The sequence below is a fragment of the Haliaeetus leucocephalus genome, unplaced genomic scaffold, assembly GCF_000737465.1.
Source record: "Haliaeetus leucocephalus isolate CR32 unplaced genomic scaffold, Haliaeetus_leucocephalus-4.0 Scaffold451, whole genome shotgun sequence".
Classification (NCBI taxonomy): Eukaryota; Metazoa; Chordata; class Aves; order Accipitriformes; family Accipitridae; genus Haliaeetus; species Haliaeetus leucocephalus.
Window position 1 is genome coordinate 1411894 of NW_010972887.1, and position 15354 is coordinate 1427247.

At 39.1% G+C, this 15354-nt stretch overlaps 1 protein-coding gene across 1 annotated transcript in view; it reads right to left on the reverse strand.

Moving 5' to 3' along the window:
• DPP10 (dipeptidyl-peptidase 10 (non-functional)) overlaps positions 1–15354 on the reverse strand; it is a 239021-nt gene that overhangs the window by 34009 nt on the left and 189658 nt on the right. The window contains exons 9-12 of the mRNA XM_010575126.1: positions 14464–14561; positions 4520–4643; positions 2353–2391; positions 918–1025 (exon numbers count right to left, since the gene is read on the reverse strand). Coding sequence (XP_010573428.1) covers positions 918–1025; positions 2353–2391; positions 4520–4643; positions 14464–14561 — 369 coding nt within the window. The remainder of the gene's footprint in view (positions 1–917; positions 1026–2352; positions 2392–4519; positions 4644–14463; positions 14562–15354) is intronic.

Sequence of the window (15354 nt, forward strand, 5' to 3'; positions counted from 1 at the left end):
ATTTTCATTAAAGTTCTTTTGCTCTTGTTCTGTCCGCAGTACCCTGTGAACATATTTAAGACTTAATAGAGTTCATACCAGAACACTGTCATAAAGGGAGATAACAGAGTTGCCTGGTGCCAAGTCTGCTATTTTGATGTTTTGGGTACCTGGATAATCCCTCCTATGTCATATGGCTCTGGTAAAGTACCTGGATTAACGCTTTGCTGATTTAAATAGATGCCTTGGAGTGTTCCGTTCCAGGGCATAATTTACTTTATTAGTTCATCACAACTTCATACTGGTGACCTTCAAAGTCACAGTGCAAATTTATCTTCTTTCAGATTCTTCTTGGGAAAAAGTAATGACCCTGGGAAATGGAAGCCACTGGAAAATGTTGCAAAGGGTAATAAAAGAGTCCTAATTTTCACAAAATTTTAAGTTTTGGGTATTGCCTCCCTTTACTATTGTAAGACCAGATTCTGAATATTCTGAATTGACATTTAAAATTATACTTATGCATATATAGTGTATATAAAGGGGGTAAAATCAGTGTTCCTGCAGGTCTCTCGAATTTCTGTGGCTATAAAACATTATTATTGATAGACGCGTTTAACAAGAAAACATCTCTGCTTGTCTATAGAAGTACAAAGAAAACATGAAATCTTCCAAAGAGAGTATTTTGGGAGTACTTTTCATTTACAGACTTTACATGCCACCACAGGAGAGGTCTAAGAAAAGAGAGAGAATTCCACTTTTTCTGGAAGAAGTTATAAATATGTCCCTCCACACCGAGTGACAACCTGGACAGGACAAATGACCACAACACAAGTGTTCTGGTTCTTTTGAAGCGAAAGCCTCTGCTTGGGTCATGTGTATTCAGTAAAAGTCCTAGACGACCACCAGGATATTAAGAATAGCCTGAACCAAAACCTTACCTGAACAATAAACATGGCTATGTGGTGAAATTCACCCCGGCCTCCCTGCTTCACTGGGACAGTCATGAAGAACTTACTGCCATCCTTGGAGAAAACTGGTTCTTCGTTCTATAAATATAAGATTGTGTTAGTTTGTCACCCTTTCCATTAAACTTCTTAACAAAACAGCTTAGGTTTTTTGTCTCCGTGGTTTTGTTTTGGTAGTTGCTGTGCTCATAAGACAATTGGAGAAAAAAGCTTAGATTTTAAATATATTCTGCTAAGATTAACAAAAATGTGGTGGCTAAAGCTAAATGTAGTTCACACCAGTAGTTACCATTGTGCAACCTTGTCCTAAAGCACAGGTTACAGCCCTTGCAAAACTCTCCCTCCCAATGAAAGGTCTGGTAGTCTCATCCCTAATGCAGCAGGACTTTCTGGGATATGTTCCTTTACAGACATACAATTAATGACAGAGATAAGTCCTACTAGTGATGAGGAGAACAAATGTTTCCATGGCCTGGGCTCAATGAAACATTACCAAGTACATGCTTAACACGCACTGATTTTGATAAAGTTGTACGGAAAAAATAAGTACATTGAAGTGATATTTTGAATCATGTTCTTAACAGAAATTGTAGCCTGATGTGATACCATCTCTTCATGTCTAACTTTACACAGAAATATTAAACAGCTTGCTATAAAAGCATAGTTTTTTTAAAAATGATTTCTCATTTGCACATTGCAAAATGAAGCCTGAAATGTATTTTAAATAGAATGTGTTTCATCCATTTATTGGACAGCTCTTCTGAAGCTATGAAAATGGAATCACCTGCTGACATATTAGTTCAACATATTGTTCTGGGTATGAATTTAGAAATATTATTCTTATGCATTCCAATTATAGTCCGTATGACCTCAGATCTTTGAACTCCTTTGGGTTTAATTTGGTGAGGTTATTTTTTAATCAGAAAAAAATCAGCACAGTATATAGGACATGCTTGGAATGGGATTCATCTGATGCATCTTTAACCGTCCAAGAGATAGGGAGTTAATCAGCTGGTCGTGTAAGTGCTTACTTAACTGAATGCAGAGAGATCAAAACCTGAAGGGAATATTGCCACCAAAACCCAGACACACGTCTCAGTTAGAAGGGCTGAATTGCTCGCTGGAAGTACGTATCTCTTTCCACCACTGGCCCAGTCAGCCAGATTGCAAAATGTCCTCTGCGTGATGCTAAGTGACAGGATTCCCACTACCACAAAAACAAGGTGCCTTTTGCATGTTTCCACAGACACTGCTATAATCCTCAGCTGTTAAATTAATTTAGGATCCTAAAAAGTATTCAATTTTAAAAGGAATGGATTTTAATAGCTTATAAAAACCATATAATTAAATAAAAATGACAACTAAGCAATTACGCGTTATATGCCCAGAGACAGCATTTATACTATACCTGTTTAGGAAGCCACAGGTCTGACTGCATTTCGTATTTCTGAAAAAGAAAAAATTGCTTTTATAGAATAGCTATAGATCAAAAATATTTCCCACATTCAGCAAAAGGTCTCTAGCTATTTCATGGGGTTTTTTTTCTACTGTGTTACAATCTTCACATCTCTTCATTGCCACTTACATTGAAACAAACGATAATTTAATTACAAAGTCAGCTGCTTTATTCAGAGTTTTTGGTAGAACACCACAGGGGACCTAAGATTGCCTTTTTCAGTTCTTTCTGATTAGCTATCAAGAAGCTTTACATAGGCAGTTCTATTTGTTTTTTACCTCTAGGCATCATCTGAAAACTGGATATTTTAGGTCCTTCATCAAAACTGGGCAAACAGCCAGCATCGAGCTCAAATTGTGAGACCTTTTCAAATCACAATCCCTTGCTTTAATGGGTTGTAGTGTGGCATTAGTGAAGAGAAAAAATAAATGCAAATGATTGTGGTTTATTGGTCACACTCATATTTCACATCATGCCATCTAAAAAAACCCTCCAAATACCATGCACATATTGTTGGGAAAAAATATAGAATATACATCAACTGCTGTAAATTGTCACAGTCACGCTGAAGTCATGAAAATTTATTAGCTATAGAAACATCTGTACATATATGGCCTGAAAAATGAGAAATCTGTAGCTACTACAGCAGCTGGTTTTATACAGCACTTTTTGGAATTGAGAACATGTGCAAAATGCTAAAAAAAAAAAAAAAAAAGTTTACAGTTGAAATCAAATGGCGTGATACTAAGTTAAATTCTCACAATAAGGCCTTTCTTCATCCATTACTGAATTCAAAAGCATCACCTATCCCAGCAGACGCAGCATAGGAACCATCCAGGGTTACAAGCATGAGCCCGGTCTGAGCTGCGCTCACGATGGTGACACTGCATTGCTATCCTTCCGTCTAAAAAGAGCCTTTGCTGCACTTTAAATCTTCTGAGTGGGACTTCTCAGTCTCTCTCTGTTATATTATGTTCTGGATTACAGCTCCCTGGATACCTGCTTCAGACAAGTCCAACTGACCTTGGAGCACATAAGGGTTTCCCTTCAGAAGCAACTGCTCACAGTGGTTCATGATGGACTTTCTTAATAAAAGGGCACAAGGTTTGCAGGAACCAGGTGAAAAGCAATCCAATCAACAAATCTCCATGTTCACAATCTTAATCCATAGTTCGGGGACTTATTTGCAGTTTCTGAGCCAGGAAGAGCAACCTGCACTATGTAGCAAAAGAAGCAGACGAGCTTGGAAATAATCCCTAACACTTTGACATGACTGACTTCAGTTGCAGACACTGATGGGAGCCTTTTGACTCAGAGGCCAAACTTAGACCCACATTAATCACTCATAACCATTTACACTGCCAAATTATACCCTCTACTTTGGAGCATCTGTTGGTACTGATATTAGCATGTATAGAAAATATTTATACTTTTAGCCGGTTCTGGGAAGAGAGTGTGACTCAGAATTGGGAAAGTGGCCAACTGCATTCAAGATGCAAGATTGACTGTGAAAATGAAGAGATGTAATGCAGGAGTGTCAGAAGTCAAAGTCTGGGTCAAGGGATGGGATGTGGCTGGATTCAAAAAGAAAAATGTATTTCAGCCTGGCTTACACTCAAAATGAAATATCCCTGTTGCCTTTCAATTTTATTTTTTTGTAAAGTTATTTAATTCTGCTATTGAATTTGCAGGAATTACCAGAATGTTACACCTTTTCCTTAAACATATGTAAGCTGTGAGAGACAGAAAGATCTGAAATGAAACTCTGCAGGGGGAGAGAGGAAAAACCAGACAGCTGAAAATATCTGACGGAAGACAAGCTTGTCACTGCGCAAGCTATATCCAAAGTACACGATGTTCAGCAACTGCAGTTTCCACTGAAGTTAATGAATGAACAAAGCTTAGTAATTCTGAAAATGTCACTCAAAGTTGCTAATTGCATGAAATAATTTCACCAGATTTGGAATTTTCTCACATCCATTTCCTCCCTGTTGACTAATTATCTTCAGCTTGTAACTACTGCATCTGCAAACTGATTTACAAAAATCTTTTTCTGAATGTGAAAACAAAATGCAGGAAGAAACCTTGAAAAGAGAGCTTAGGAAGAAATCCAACTTACCCTGCTGCAAGCCCCAGTTGTGGTTTCACAAACCGTAAGGATGGAGATATTCTGAGGTCTGTTTAACCATCTCACCACAGCCTTGGTGTTGCTTACCCATTTCACCATGGTGATGTAATATTCCCTAAGTAAACATTTGAAAACACAATGATGTTCAGATCATTCCTATTTCAGATTAGACTTTAAAAAAAAAAATATATATATAGTTCGTCAAATGCTGGATTTGTACTGCATGACAGCATCAGTACTGAGGGATGGAGAAAATAACCCCAAATGCCCAGCATCTGTGTCCCTACAAGTGGGAAGGCTCAGTCCTAGTGTGCTGTTCCCCTGGGAAATCCGTACTCCATTAGCACCTCCTTCTCAGCCATTTGTAATACATAAACTTTACCAACTGCGAAACATATCCTTGTGAAACGTATGTTTGAGAATACACGTGAACCATGTACTTGCCAGCCAGCTTAAAAACAAACACTAAATTCCAACAGAAGCCAGTATCTTCCTCTACCAAATACCTTCAGAAGACACGCATTTTGGCAAAATAATCCAGCCCTACTGCCAAACAACAACAACAAAAAGATCTGTAAGTCTGTAATGTTACAGTGCAGGAGAGACCACTTTAAAATGTCACTTGTTATAAAATAACAAGTACTTTATAATGGGACTTCTGCATAAAAGGGAAGTCACATTCAGTATCAGTGTGTGCCAGCTTCCATTTTAAACAAGTAGCTCATAATGTTGGTCAAATTGTCTGTCCGGCACTGACCCTGGCTGAGCAAGAGAGGCTTCCTAGGCACAGACTCATGGTATGGAGTATCTGCCTCCCTCCTCCCAAAATCCTGCTAGGCTGTCAGACTGAGGATGTTACAGAGGAAGACCTGTTGCAGCTTGTCATCCCAGCCAGGCTATTTGCTTCTCTTCTCTTCTGGTGGCAGCTGGCAGCTTTCACATTCCAGCTGAGTTATGGCAACAGTGGAGCAAACTTGTCTGGAAACTCATCTCCCCTTTAAAACAAGGGGCTTAGCTTGCATATAATTAAGCTTTTAATCTAATACTGATGGACTTCTCATTACTCTTTGACAACACATATTTAATTATACATTCAAAAGACTTCTTACTAGACCAAAGATGCTAAGCAGCGCCAACAGCAAAGTTGTGTACAACTCTGATGCTGCACACAGGAGATGCAGGAGACAGCAATTCACTGCAGCTTCACCCAGCCTCAGTCTGGTGCTATATTTGAAAAATACAGCTGAACAACCCAATATGCACAACTTTCTTTTGGGTTTTATGTTTGACTTTTAGTAAGACAGGTATTTTCACATGTGGACACCAGAATGATGACTAGAAACAGTGACTTCAGGCATATTTTATTGATCTGCTTGAGGGTAGGGAGGCTCTACAGAGGGATCTGGACAGGCTGGATCGGTGGGCTGAGGCCAATCGTATGAAGTTCAACAAGGCCAAGTGCCGGGTCCCGCACTTGGGTCACAACAACCCCATACAGCACTACAGGCTTGGGGAAGAGTGGCTGGAAAGCTGCCCGGCAGAGAAAGACCTGGGGGTGCTGGTCGACAGCCGGCTGAATATGAGCCAGCAGTGTGCCCAGGTGGCCAAGAAGGCCAATGGCATCCTGGCCTGTATCAGAAATAGTGTGGCCAGCAGGAGCAGGGAGGTGGTTGTTCCCCTGTACTCGGCACTGGTGAGGCTGCACCTCGAGTCCTGTGTTCGGTTTTGGGCCCCTCACTACAGGAAAGACATTGAGGTGCTGGAGCGTGTCCAGAGAAGGGCAACCAGGTTGGTGAGGGGCCTGGAGCACAAGTCTTATGGGGAGCGGCTGAAGGAACTGGGGCCGTTTAGTCTAGAGAAGAGGAGGCTGAGGGGAGACCTGATCGCTCTCTACAGCTACCTGAAAGGAGTTTGTAGTGAAGTAGGTACTGGTCTCTTCTATTGAGTAACTAGTGATAGGACAAGAGGAAGTGGCCTCAAGTTGAGGCAAGGGAGATTTAGATTGGATATTAGGAAAAACTTCTTCATTGAAAGGGTTATCAAGCATTGGAACAGGCTGCCCAGGGAAGTGGTTGAGTCACCATCCTTGGAGGTGTTTAAAAGACGTGTAGATGTGGCACTTGGGGACATGGTTTAGTGGTGGACTTGGTAGCGTTGACGGTTGGACTTGATAATCTTAAAGGTCTTTTCCAACTGAAACGATTGTATGATAACATGGTTTTCAGTTTAAAAAGCTTTTTAACTTACTGAGGAGCAAAAATGTATGCCAAAGGTAACACAAGATCTAACACAAGCCCAGGTGACACAGCCAACAAAGCAATGATCCAACAAACAAGCCAAAGAGTGCAACACCAAATTGCAGATAACTGGTTCCCCACAGCAGAACTCAAGAAACAAGAGTTGAAAGTTTCTCCCTCTGCAGTCGTGCCTTCAGAAGGCCATCCAAAACCACTGCAACTGTGCATACAGAAGCCTGAAGATATACAAAATGATATGTTGAAAACATGTATGTAGGGACTGCTTCCCTCTGCTGGTACTTAGACACCAAGGTAAGACAGTATCCACTGACAACAAAGCCTCAATTACCCCAGAACTAAATTCTACAAAATAGAGCCTGAGCTGTTCCATTTGAAAAAGTCTTCAGTGAGGGATGGCAACAGGAGATTTAATCAGTCAGAATCCAGCTGATATAGTAATTAATAGTCCAAATCAAACCATAACATCATCTTCCATCACTGACATAAACTCCTTGACCATTGAAGTGAAAGCAAAAGATCATTTAAAAATTTCACTACATTATGACTTGTTTATCAGAAGTGTAATATAGCATATATACATATATATATGTAGAAAGACACACTGTTCTGAAATTAAATACTGTCTCCAGGTAATGTTCCTTTCTAATTCACAGTTTTGCAGTTAATCTATTGTTTCACATATACAGTGCACATACACACATACAGAGTACTAGCATTGTTGCAGGTCAACAGATATAACCAAGTCAAAGTTTGTAGAAGAAAATTGTATGTTTTATTAGATTTGCTGATACAGTTGAATAAAACCAAAGAAGCCTGCAGGGCAAAAACTGTTTTAGTTCTGAGAAAGCTGCTATCAGTTTGTGTCTCCAAACTTATCAGGCTTTTTTTGCAACTAATCTATTGTTCTAGTAATGAAAATAAGCACTCTCTCTTTCCCTCCAGACCCAAATACACAAATGTATTGGGATTACTAGACCCTCTGCACCTGTACATACATTAAGTTTCCTCACAACATCACTTTAAAGAGGAAAGACAATGATTGCTTTCTGGACAAAGGACTGAAGCAAGATATTAATTAAAAATTTACACTCATTTTAGATCCTCAATTTGATACCCATTTAATTAGGTGCTCTACAGCACTTTGCATGTTCAGAGCACAACTTTCATCCTTGTTCAGGAACATTTCTTAAATCAGACAGTGGATTAATTTACTGCATGTCCAAAGAGTAACAAACACAATTACTGATCACCTGTGCAATGTTAATTTAAACTCACTGCATCCCACAGGGGCTGGGTGGCAGAGACAGAATCTACTTTGAGCATTCAATTGGCCTAATAAGAGCGGACTTTTCTCTCTTTTATTCAAGCTGCGTCTCCTCACCCCGCTCCTAACTTTCTTTTTCCTACACTTTGTGTAGCCAGTTCCAGGTTTCTCTTTATGGATCCCTTTTCTCACAGTAGGGGCACTGCAAGATGATTATGGGAACCATAAAACCCATTTGTTGATACCCATCTCCTCTATCCCCACCATCTCACCAGCGCTCAGGGTTCCCACTGAAATCCCCAGTTGTCAAGAAAACCTCATTCAATTCCTGCCTTATCAACTTGCCTTTTTGTTTTTTTAGCCAGTCCCCATTTCATGGTCTAATCAAGTTTTCATCTCAGACTTTTTAGAGTCTCTTTCCCCTCATCTGCCTCGGGATTTTTTCCTTTCAGAATTCCCAAGAGTTAGCTTTCTTGTTTACTCTGTATAAAAGCAGACAGAAAATATGGAAAACATTGAGAAGGCAGTCTCTCTTCCACAGCATCCCATGATCAGTCAATATTGAAGGAGCTTGTACGTGACTCACTTTATTCTAAGCTGGATTGAACCAGGCAATGCACAGAAACAAGAGCTTCAAGCTCCTTGACCAGACAGAGAGCTACTTCTGATTCCACATTCGGTATTTCAATCTGTTGCTTGGCTTCAAATTGGCCAAAGGCAATTATATAAGGTAATCCCTATAAAGAGGGTACAGCTTTCCCTTAGGCCTGCGAACCAGGAACATGACATGTATATGTCAGCTCAACAGCAGGAGCTGGAACATCTCACGTGTGCCAAGGAGGTGCTGCACACCGAGAAAGGTCAGGTCTTGGGGTCTAAGAGGGATGGAGGATATTCAGTGAGAAAAAACTTCCAACTGTAGGTGTTAAGAAAGCAAATGACTTTCCTGAGCATATGGCAATTAACTTTTTTCCAAAGACTTGGAACTTTATGAAATCTGGATTCATTTTTCACTGCTGATAAAAAACATGTTAAATATCAGAGGTGTTTATCATTCTTTGCCAAGCTTGAAGACCCAATTTTTTTTTATGTTTCTTTCTTACAGAATGTTTTCTTTTATTTTGATTATCTCAACTGATACACAGTTCCGTGGAGGTACTTTAACATTTTGCTAATACATTTATCATCACTCAAGAATGTCCAGCACGTCTTGTTTCACTTGTAAGTTTTGGGATGCTTGTGACTGGAAAGATATGTATGTGTATCTTGCTGGCTGTGATTGTAAGTGCTTAGCAAAGTCAACAGAGACAATAAGCTGAACAAAGGAAAGGGATTTGCACTGCATTACACTGGAAGCATACTTACAATCGTAATTAAATTTGAACATTAGATACTTAGATTTGAAATAGACAGACTAACATGACGGAAAAATAACCCACAGTATTAAACTTAAAAATAAGAAACTGTTCAAGAAAAAGAGTCAAACTTCGTAACTTCATACTATTCACTATAAGGAAGAAATCTGTTCTAACTTTAAGCCAATGAGCTGATTATGAGAGAAATCTGTTTATAAGAATAGCTGGAAGACATTCAACATTTATAGCAATGGAAAAAGGAACCTTACTTTTGTTGATGGTTTTAATAGATTTGGATTAGGATAATAAATACAACAGGGTTCAGCTAAAGAGAGCCAACCTATTATGCTCTACTAGTTTGCTGGCAGGTTGTTATCCAAGAATGTAAACAACAGAAACTTGCCCCATGCACAATGCTCTAGAATATTTACTATATTCTTCAATTATTTATATTGTTGTACATTGAAAAGCGTATGACAATTTACAGATACTAATAGAAAATGTCATTCTCAGAAACACACATGGAAAACACCACAAATAGAGACATGACCTGCAAGGTAGCTAAGGTAATTACAGTTTGCTAGTATTTTGGTATACTTTGCATGACTTTATGCATACATTGATGGATGTACTGCAGTTTTCTTCTGAGACTAAGCCACAGGGATTTGGTTGGAAGGAGCTTTTCTAGCTCCCCTTCCCATGGGTGCTGGTGGCCACCATCCTAGCCAGGCTAACAGGCCCTGCTCCCCATTTCATCACAGCCGTGGGCCCTTGGTCCAGCTGTGGTGACAACAAGTGCGCGCTGTCGTCTCCTGTTCAGCCCCAACCACAAACCCCTTGGCAGGGTGGCTGGGCAGGCAGCCGCGTCCCAGCCCCTGCTGACCCAGGGGCTTCTCCTGGCCCACGTGCAAAATTTGCATTTCTTCCCACTGAACGGGGAAGGGAATAATCAATAATACCTTGGCATTGTGTGGGAAAGCTTCAATAAAGTAAAGTCTGAATATATTTTTATCCTGTAGGCTTTGGCTGAATAGATTACAGCCGTTTGCTATAAGGTATGATAGTGAATTAATCCTTTACATTAACCTTGTGAGATAGGTATTGTTATTGCCAAGTTACAGAAGAGTGGAGGGGCAGAAGCGTGAAAGAAGCTACTAGACACAGCATATCTAAGAAAAGCTGAAAGTAAACCCCAGTTTTCTTAATAGAAAATTGCACACGCCCCATCTTTCCCATTTCTAGTTAGAATCAAATACGCTTTCTATTCCAAAGCAAGGCTCAGATAAACTGCCTGCCAGAAGTATAAAACTAGCCCTTCTAGATTCAAAAGGTGATTTCAAACTAGAAGTACATAAATATCCAAATTATTTTTTTTATTTGGAAACATGTGGATAATAAAAACATTGGTGAGGCTTGTAAGCACATTATTTGAATTTACACAAACTCAATTTCTTAAGTGTTTTCAGTTCCATTACAAAAGATTAATTAAAAACAATGAAAATTATTTAAATCTGTCATACAAAGTCAGAAGGGTCTGACTGTTTATTTCGGTCTCTTTAAAAGCAGATATATATGAAATGAGAATGTGACATCTAGCATTTTTTCAGACATTTAAATACTATTGGAAAAAGTAAGAAAAAGGACTGACTTAATTTCTTACAGTGCATTTTAAAACTACCTGGTCAGCAGTGGCTGGGAGCAGTGCAGAGCCAATGCAGCTTGCTCACTATGGCTGGGAATGGGAAAAGCAAGCAGTGGATAACCCCCACGCAGAGACTTTCAAGAGCTAATACACAGTACTAGTAGAAAAATCTTTTCTTCATGTATGGAAGCACAGCTCTACTCTAAATAACTCAACTGCAACTTCTTTTATGTGTTATCTCATTTTGTCTCTGTCTTAGCGATTTCCACTTTGGAAAAGAAATGAAATTTTTCTGCCTGACAGGTCTAAATTCAAGCATAGGTTTTGAAAAATCAGCCCCCATAATTTCTTAATATCATATTAATATCTTATATCTAAATATCACCAGTTACAAGGATTCTTCAGGTGTCCTAAGTTACAGTGGTTTGAACTGACCGCTTGCACACCATATTGCTTCTTCAAGATATGCAGCAGGAGGCGAGTATTAGCTTTCCAACTGAACTTCAGGAGCTGGCAGTGTACGAACGCACACATATTTCATCTTACATGGCTTATATTGGCTTTCTAGGACTAATGAGGAAAAAACCCTGCAGTAGCAAATCACGTTTGCCACTGAAGAAAACATAATGTAATTGTACACATGGAATAGAAATATGAAGGGGGAAATAGGAATTGCACAGAATATAACCATATGTTTAAAGGAAGACTGTCAGTCTTTTTGTGGCATTAGCAATGCACAGTAGATGGTAAATTTTTCCACAGAATAAAACTTTCAGGAGTAAATTTACAAATGTTATTGCTATCTTTATATCAGAATAACCTGAACAAAACTTGGGAAATACTAGCAAGCACCTTTATAGAATCACTGCAAGCAGTAAATGAAGGTGGAACATTGAATTTACTCTTACATCAAGTTCCCAGATGCCCTTAAAATCAGGGAAACAGTTTTCTGTCTTCAGAGGTCCTGCGCCACACACAATTTGGGGAGAGTTGAGAATCTGAATGTTACTTTTTACGGTTATAAATAACAGAAACCTCATTCCCTACCCATTTGTGTGGTTTCTCTGCGTAGGACTGAATCTCTCCCATAACAGCAGCTGGTTATGACTTGTACAATACGTATTTCCAGAATGCTTCTGCCTTGAAAGATCCATAGAACTATATATGATAGTGTCCCATGCCATTTAATTCTGAGTCCCATTACCTATTTACTAACAACCCCATAATGAATTGATTAGAAAGATACTGAAAAACACGTGACCACTAAAAGTAGCTACTACTTTTATTAAAAAAACCTCCCAACCATTACAAACTCCAAAGATTTCCACTCTAGAAAGGCCTGTTCAAAGCTTGTTCTTCATACCTGGATATATAGATATATAGATATATATGGATTGATGACCACTGTGATGACTGACTGCTACTCAAACCCAGAGTCAGAATGCAAGATTTAGAGTATACTTGGCTGACAACTATATAATTTTTCTAATTTTTATAGCATAGACATTATAACTGAATAGCTAAAATTAAGATGAAACTAAGTTTTTTCCAGGTTTAAATAGTTTTACTCTGTCTTCCTATACAGCAGCAAAACAGAATTTTAAACATGAATATTATTTCAATTAAACAGCAATAGTATCTTTATCAAGGACTCAAAAATTTGGCAAAGATGCCCCTTAAAGCTCACAAAGGAAATTCCACAAATTGAGCTAGTGCTAGCCTTCTGCTTCAAGATGCAAAAAGATTTTAAGATACCAGTATTCATTCATTTGATTCTACTTTTATTTTCAATCTGCTGGGGAGGAAGAATGACTCTGAAAAATCTAGAGGGAATGAATCTGAAAAATCTAGAGTGAAACCATAACATCTGAACAACATTTTCAAGATTTTTTTTTCCTTGGGGATTTACACATTGCTTTCTCATTCCACTTCTTTGTGCCTTCTGACATTTAAAGGAAAATTTTAATGCTGTTTAAGAGAGTTAAGATGCTAATTTTGATGGCAAGGATCTCTTTCAGATTTTATACTATCACTTAAATTAATGAAGGTTTAGGAAGCAGCAGGAGATTTTATTGTGTTTTTCAGCAGTGGTCCATCAACTGAAAGAAAATACTTCAAAAAGCGCAGAATCATTCATTTCACTAACACAATCAGTAAGCATTCCAGCTGACATAAATAATTGCAAGGCATAACTCACTATTAAATTATTCCTGCACTAAATTAGGGTACCTCAATTTGTGTAGGGAGCTACTTCAGCTTAAAATTGGTTGCAATGGTTGTAAATCAGTGCCCACTGTTAACATCCTGATTGTTTTGGGAACAATTACCAAAAAATCTTTTGGGTTTTGTGGGAACTGCAAAACCAGCAACTACATTCAGAGTGCTTTTTTTTAACTAGAGGTAGTAGTTTTATGGTTGCCAATCCTTTTCATGTCTTTCCCCATATGAAAATGCTGTGAGTGGACAGAGGAAGTTTCACTTCCCTGGCCCTTCGACTGCAGCCAGATCTGGACTGTGGCAACTCTTTTATTGTTATTATTACTTATATCATATAATAATTTAGGGTTAGAAGATCATTAGCACTGAAGCGACAATGGGAATTGAATCAATACAACTGCAATTCAACAAACTGGAATATGCGTATGGGAAGGGACGAAAATTTTCTTGCCCTTAAACAAAAGTTTCATGGCCTCTCAAAGTGAGGACAGGTAATCAGGAGCTCAGCTTAAGGTATTAACTTTAGCAGGAGATTCACCACTTGCAGCCAGACCTCATTTCTTAAGCTCCAAAGTCAAAGGGACTGTTAAATTAGCTCAGTGGTTCTGAAGCAGTTTCTCCTGAAAACCACAGCACTGCCCTCCTTGGTCTACGGGATCTGGTGACATCGCATCTCACCTTCTGTCACCTCACTGCCTGGGTCAGCCGTGATGAGAAACAAAACTTCCTGGAACCTACGGGATTTGAACAGAGTATTTCTCTCTAAATGAGGGAACACCCTGATTACATGTTCTGTGCATTTGTAATACACTTGTATATTCTGCAATCTCATTTCAAAAAACTGAAAGCAACAAGCTGGCACACAGCAAGGAAAGGCTGGGGGCGAATGCAGTAACAGCCTCAGAAACAGGGCAGTGTTCAGCCCCTTTAACCATAGCATAAGACTCTTAATTTTGTATATTTCAAGTAAATTGGAGCTTCTCAGGACATCAGACATGAGCAAATACCAGATCCCTGTGATTTTTAAGAGGAGCATCAATCCAATTTTATTTTATCATCATTATGTTCTGCCATGGGGACAGAGATCAAGTGCACTCAAGTCAAAGATAAGTGTTGTGTTGATGTAAAAAGGCAACGATTAGCCTGAGAGACAGTCAGGTTAAATTAGACATGAATTTCAAAACAATGAAATTATATACCTTGATTTAAAGCTGTCAGGTGGCATCAGTTCCAGTGTATGTGCTGGTCCATACAGATTAACTACAAACAGCTTTATTGCTGGGTTTGTTTGACCTGCCTTTGAAAAAAAAAAAAAAATAGGAGCTTTAGAGGCACTGAATCAGTGACAGCTAGACTCACTCATTAACATAATTCAATATCTTTATAATAACGAGAAGTTATTAAAATTTAAAAATCTTAAAAAGTTAATTTCACAGCCATATGAATTACACAGATAAAAATATGAAGTATTAATTGAGTAATTCCCTCACTGCCCTTTACTGACAGCAGACCTTCCTGTGCTGAGCGAGTGACCAACGCTAGAAGTGGCTTGGCCCAGTTCAGTAAAGTCAGCTGCAAAAACACAGTCAGGTTCCTAAACCAGCAGTTAAATCCAGCCTCCAGCAAAGTCTTTTCCAGACACTATTGTTCCTTCTTCCAAAACTCTGCACTACCTATATCTGGGATAGCATTCCTCCTCTTCCTCCTCTCCCTTCTCTTTCTTTACCATTTTCCCCTACTCTTCCTTCCCTGGTTTGCTGAGGTGGAAATCTCTATTTTTGGCCCTGTTCCCAACCCAGCTGCTTTGGCAGGGCAGCTCCAAGCAAAACAAAATGCTTCCTGCTGCTAAAGGGGAATAAAATGGCAGTTTGATACATATCCACTGGGAAGAGTCTGATAAATCCTAAGGATCTATAGAGAGGCGGGACTCGTCCTTCTCCCAGTAACACGGCTTGTTACTAAAGGATGTTCCCGAGATGAAAAGAAAGGACTGGCGATAGAAAGCAAGGCTCTGCAGAGCTGCAAGGAGATGCTACTAGTCCCGTGTCCCTGTCCTAGACATATTATATTCAAGCTTCTTTTTCATGTAA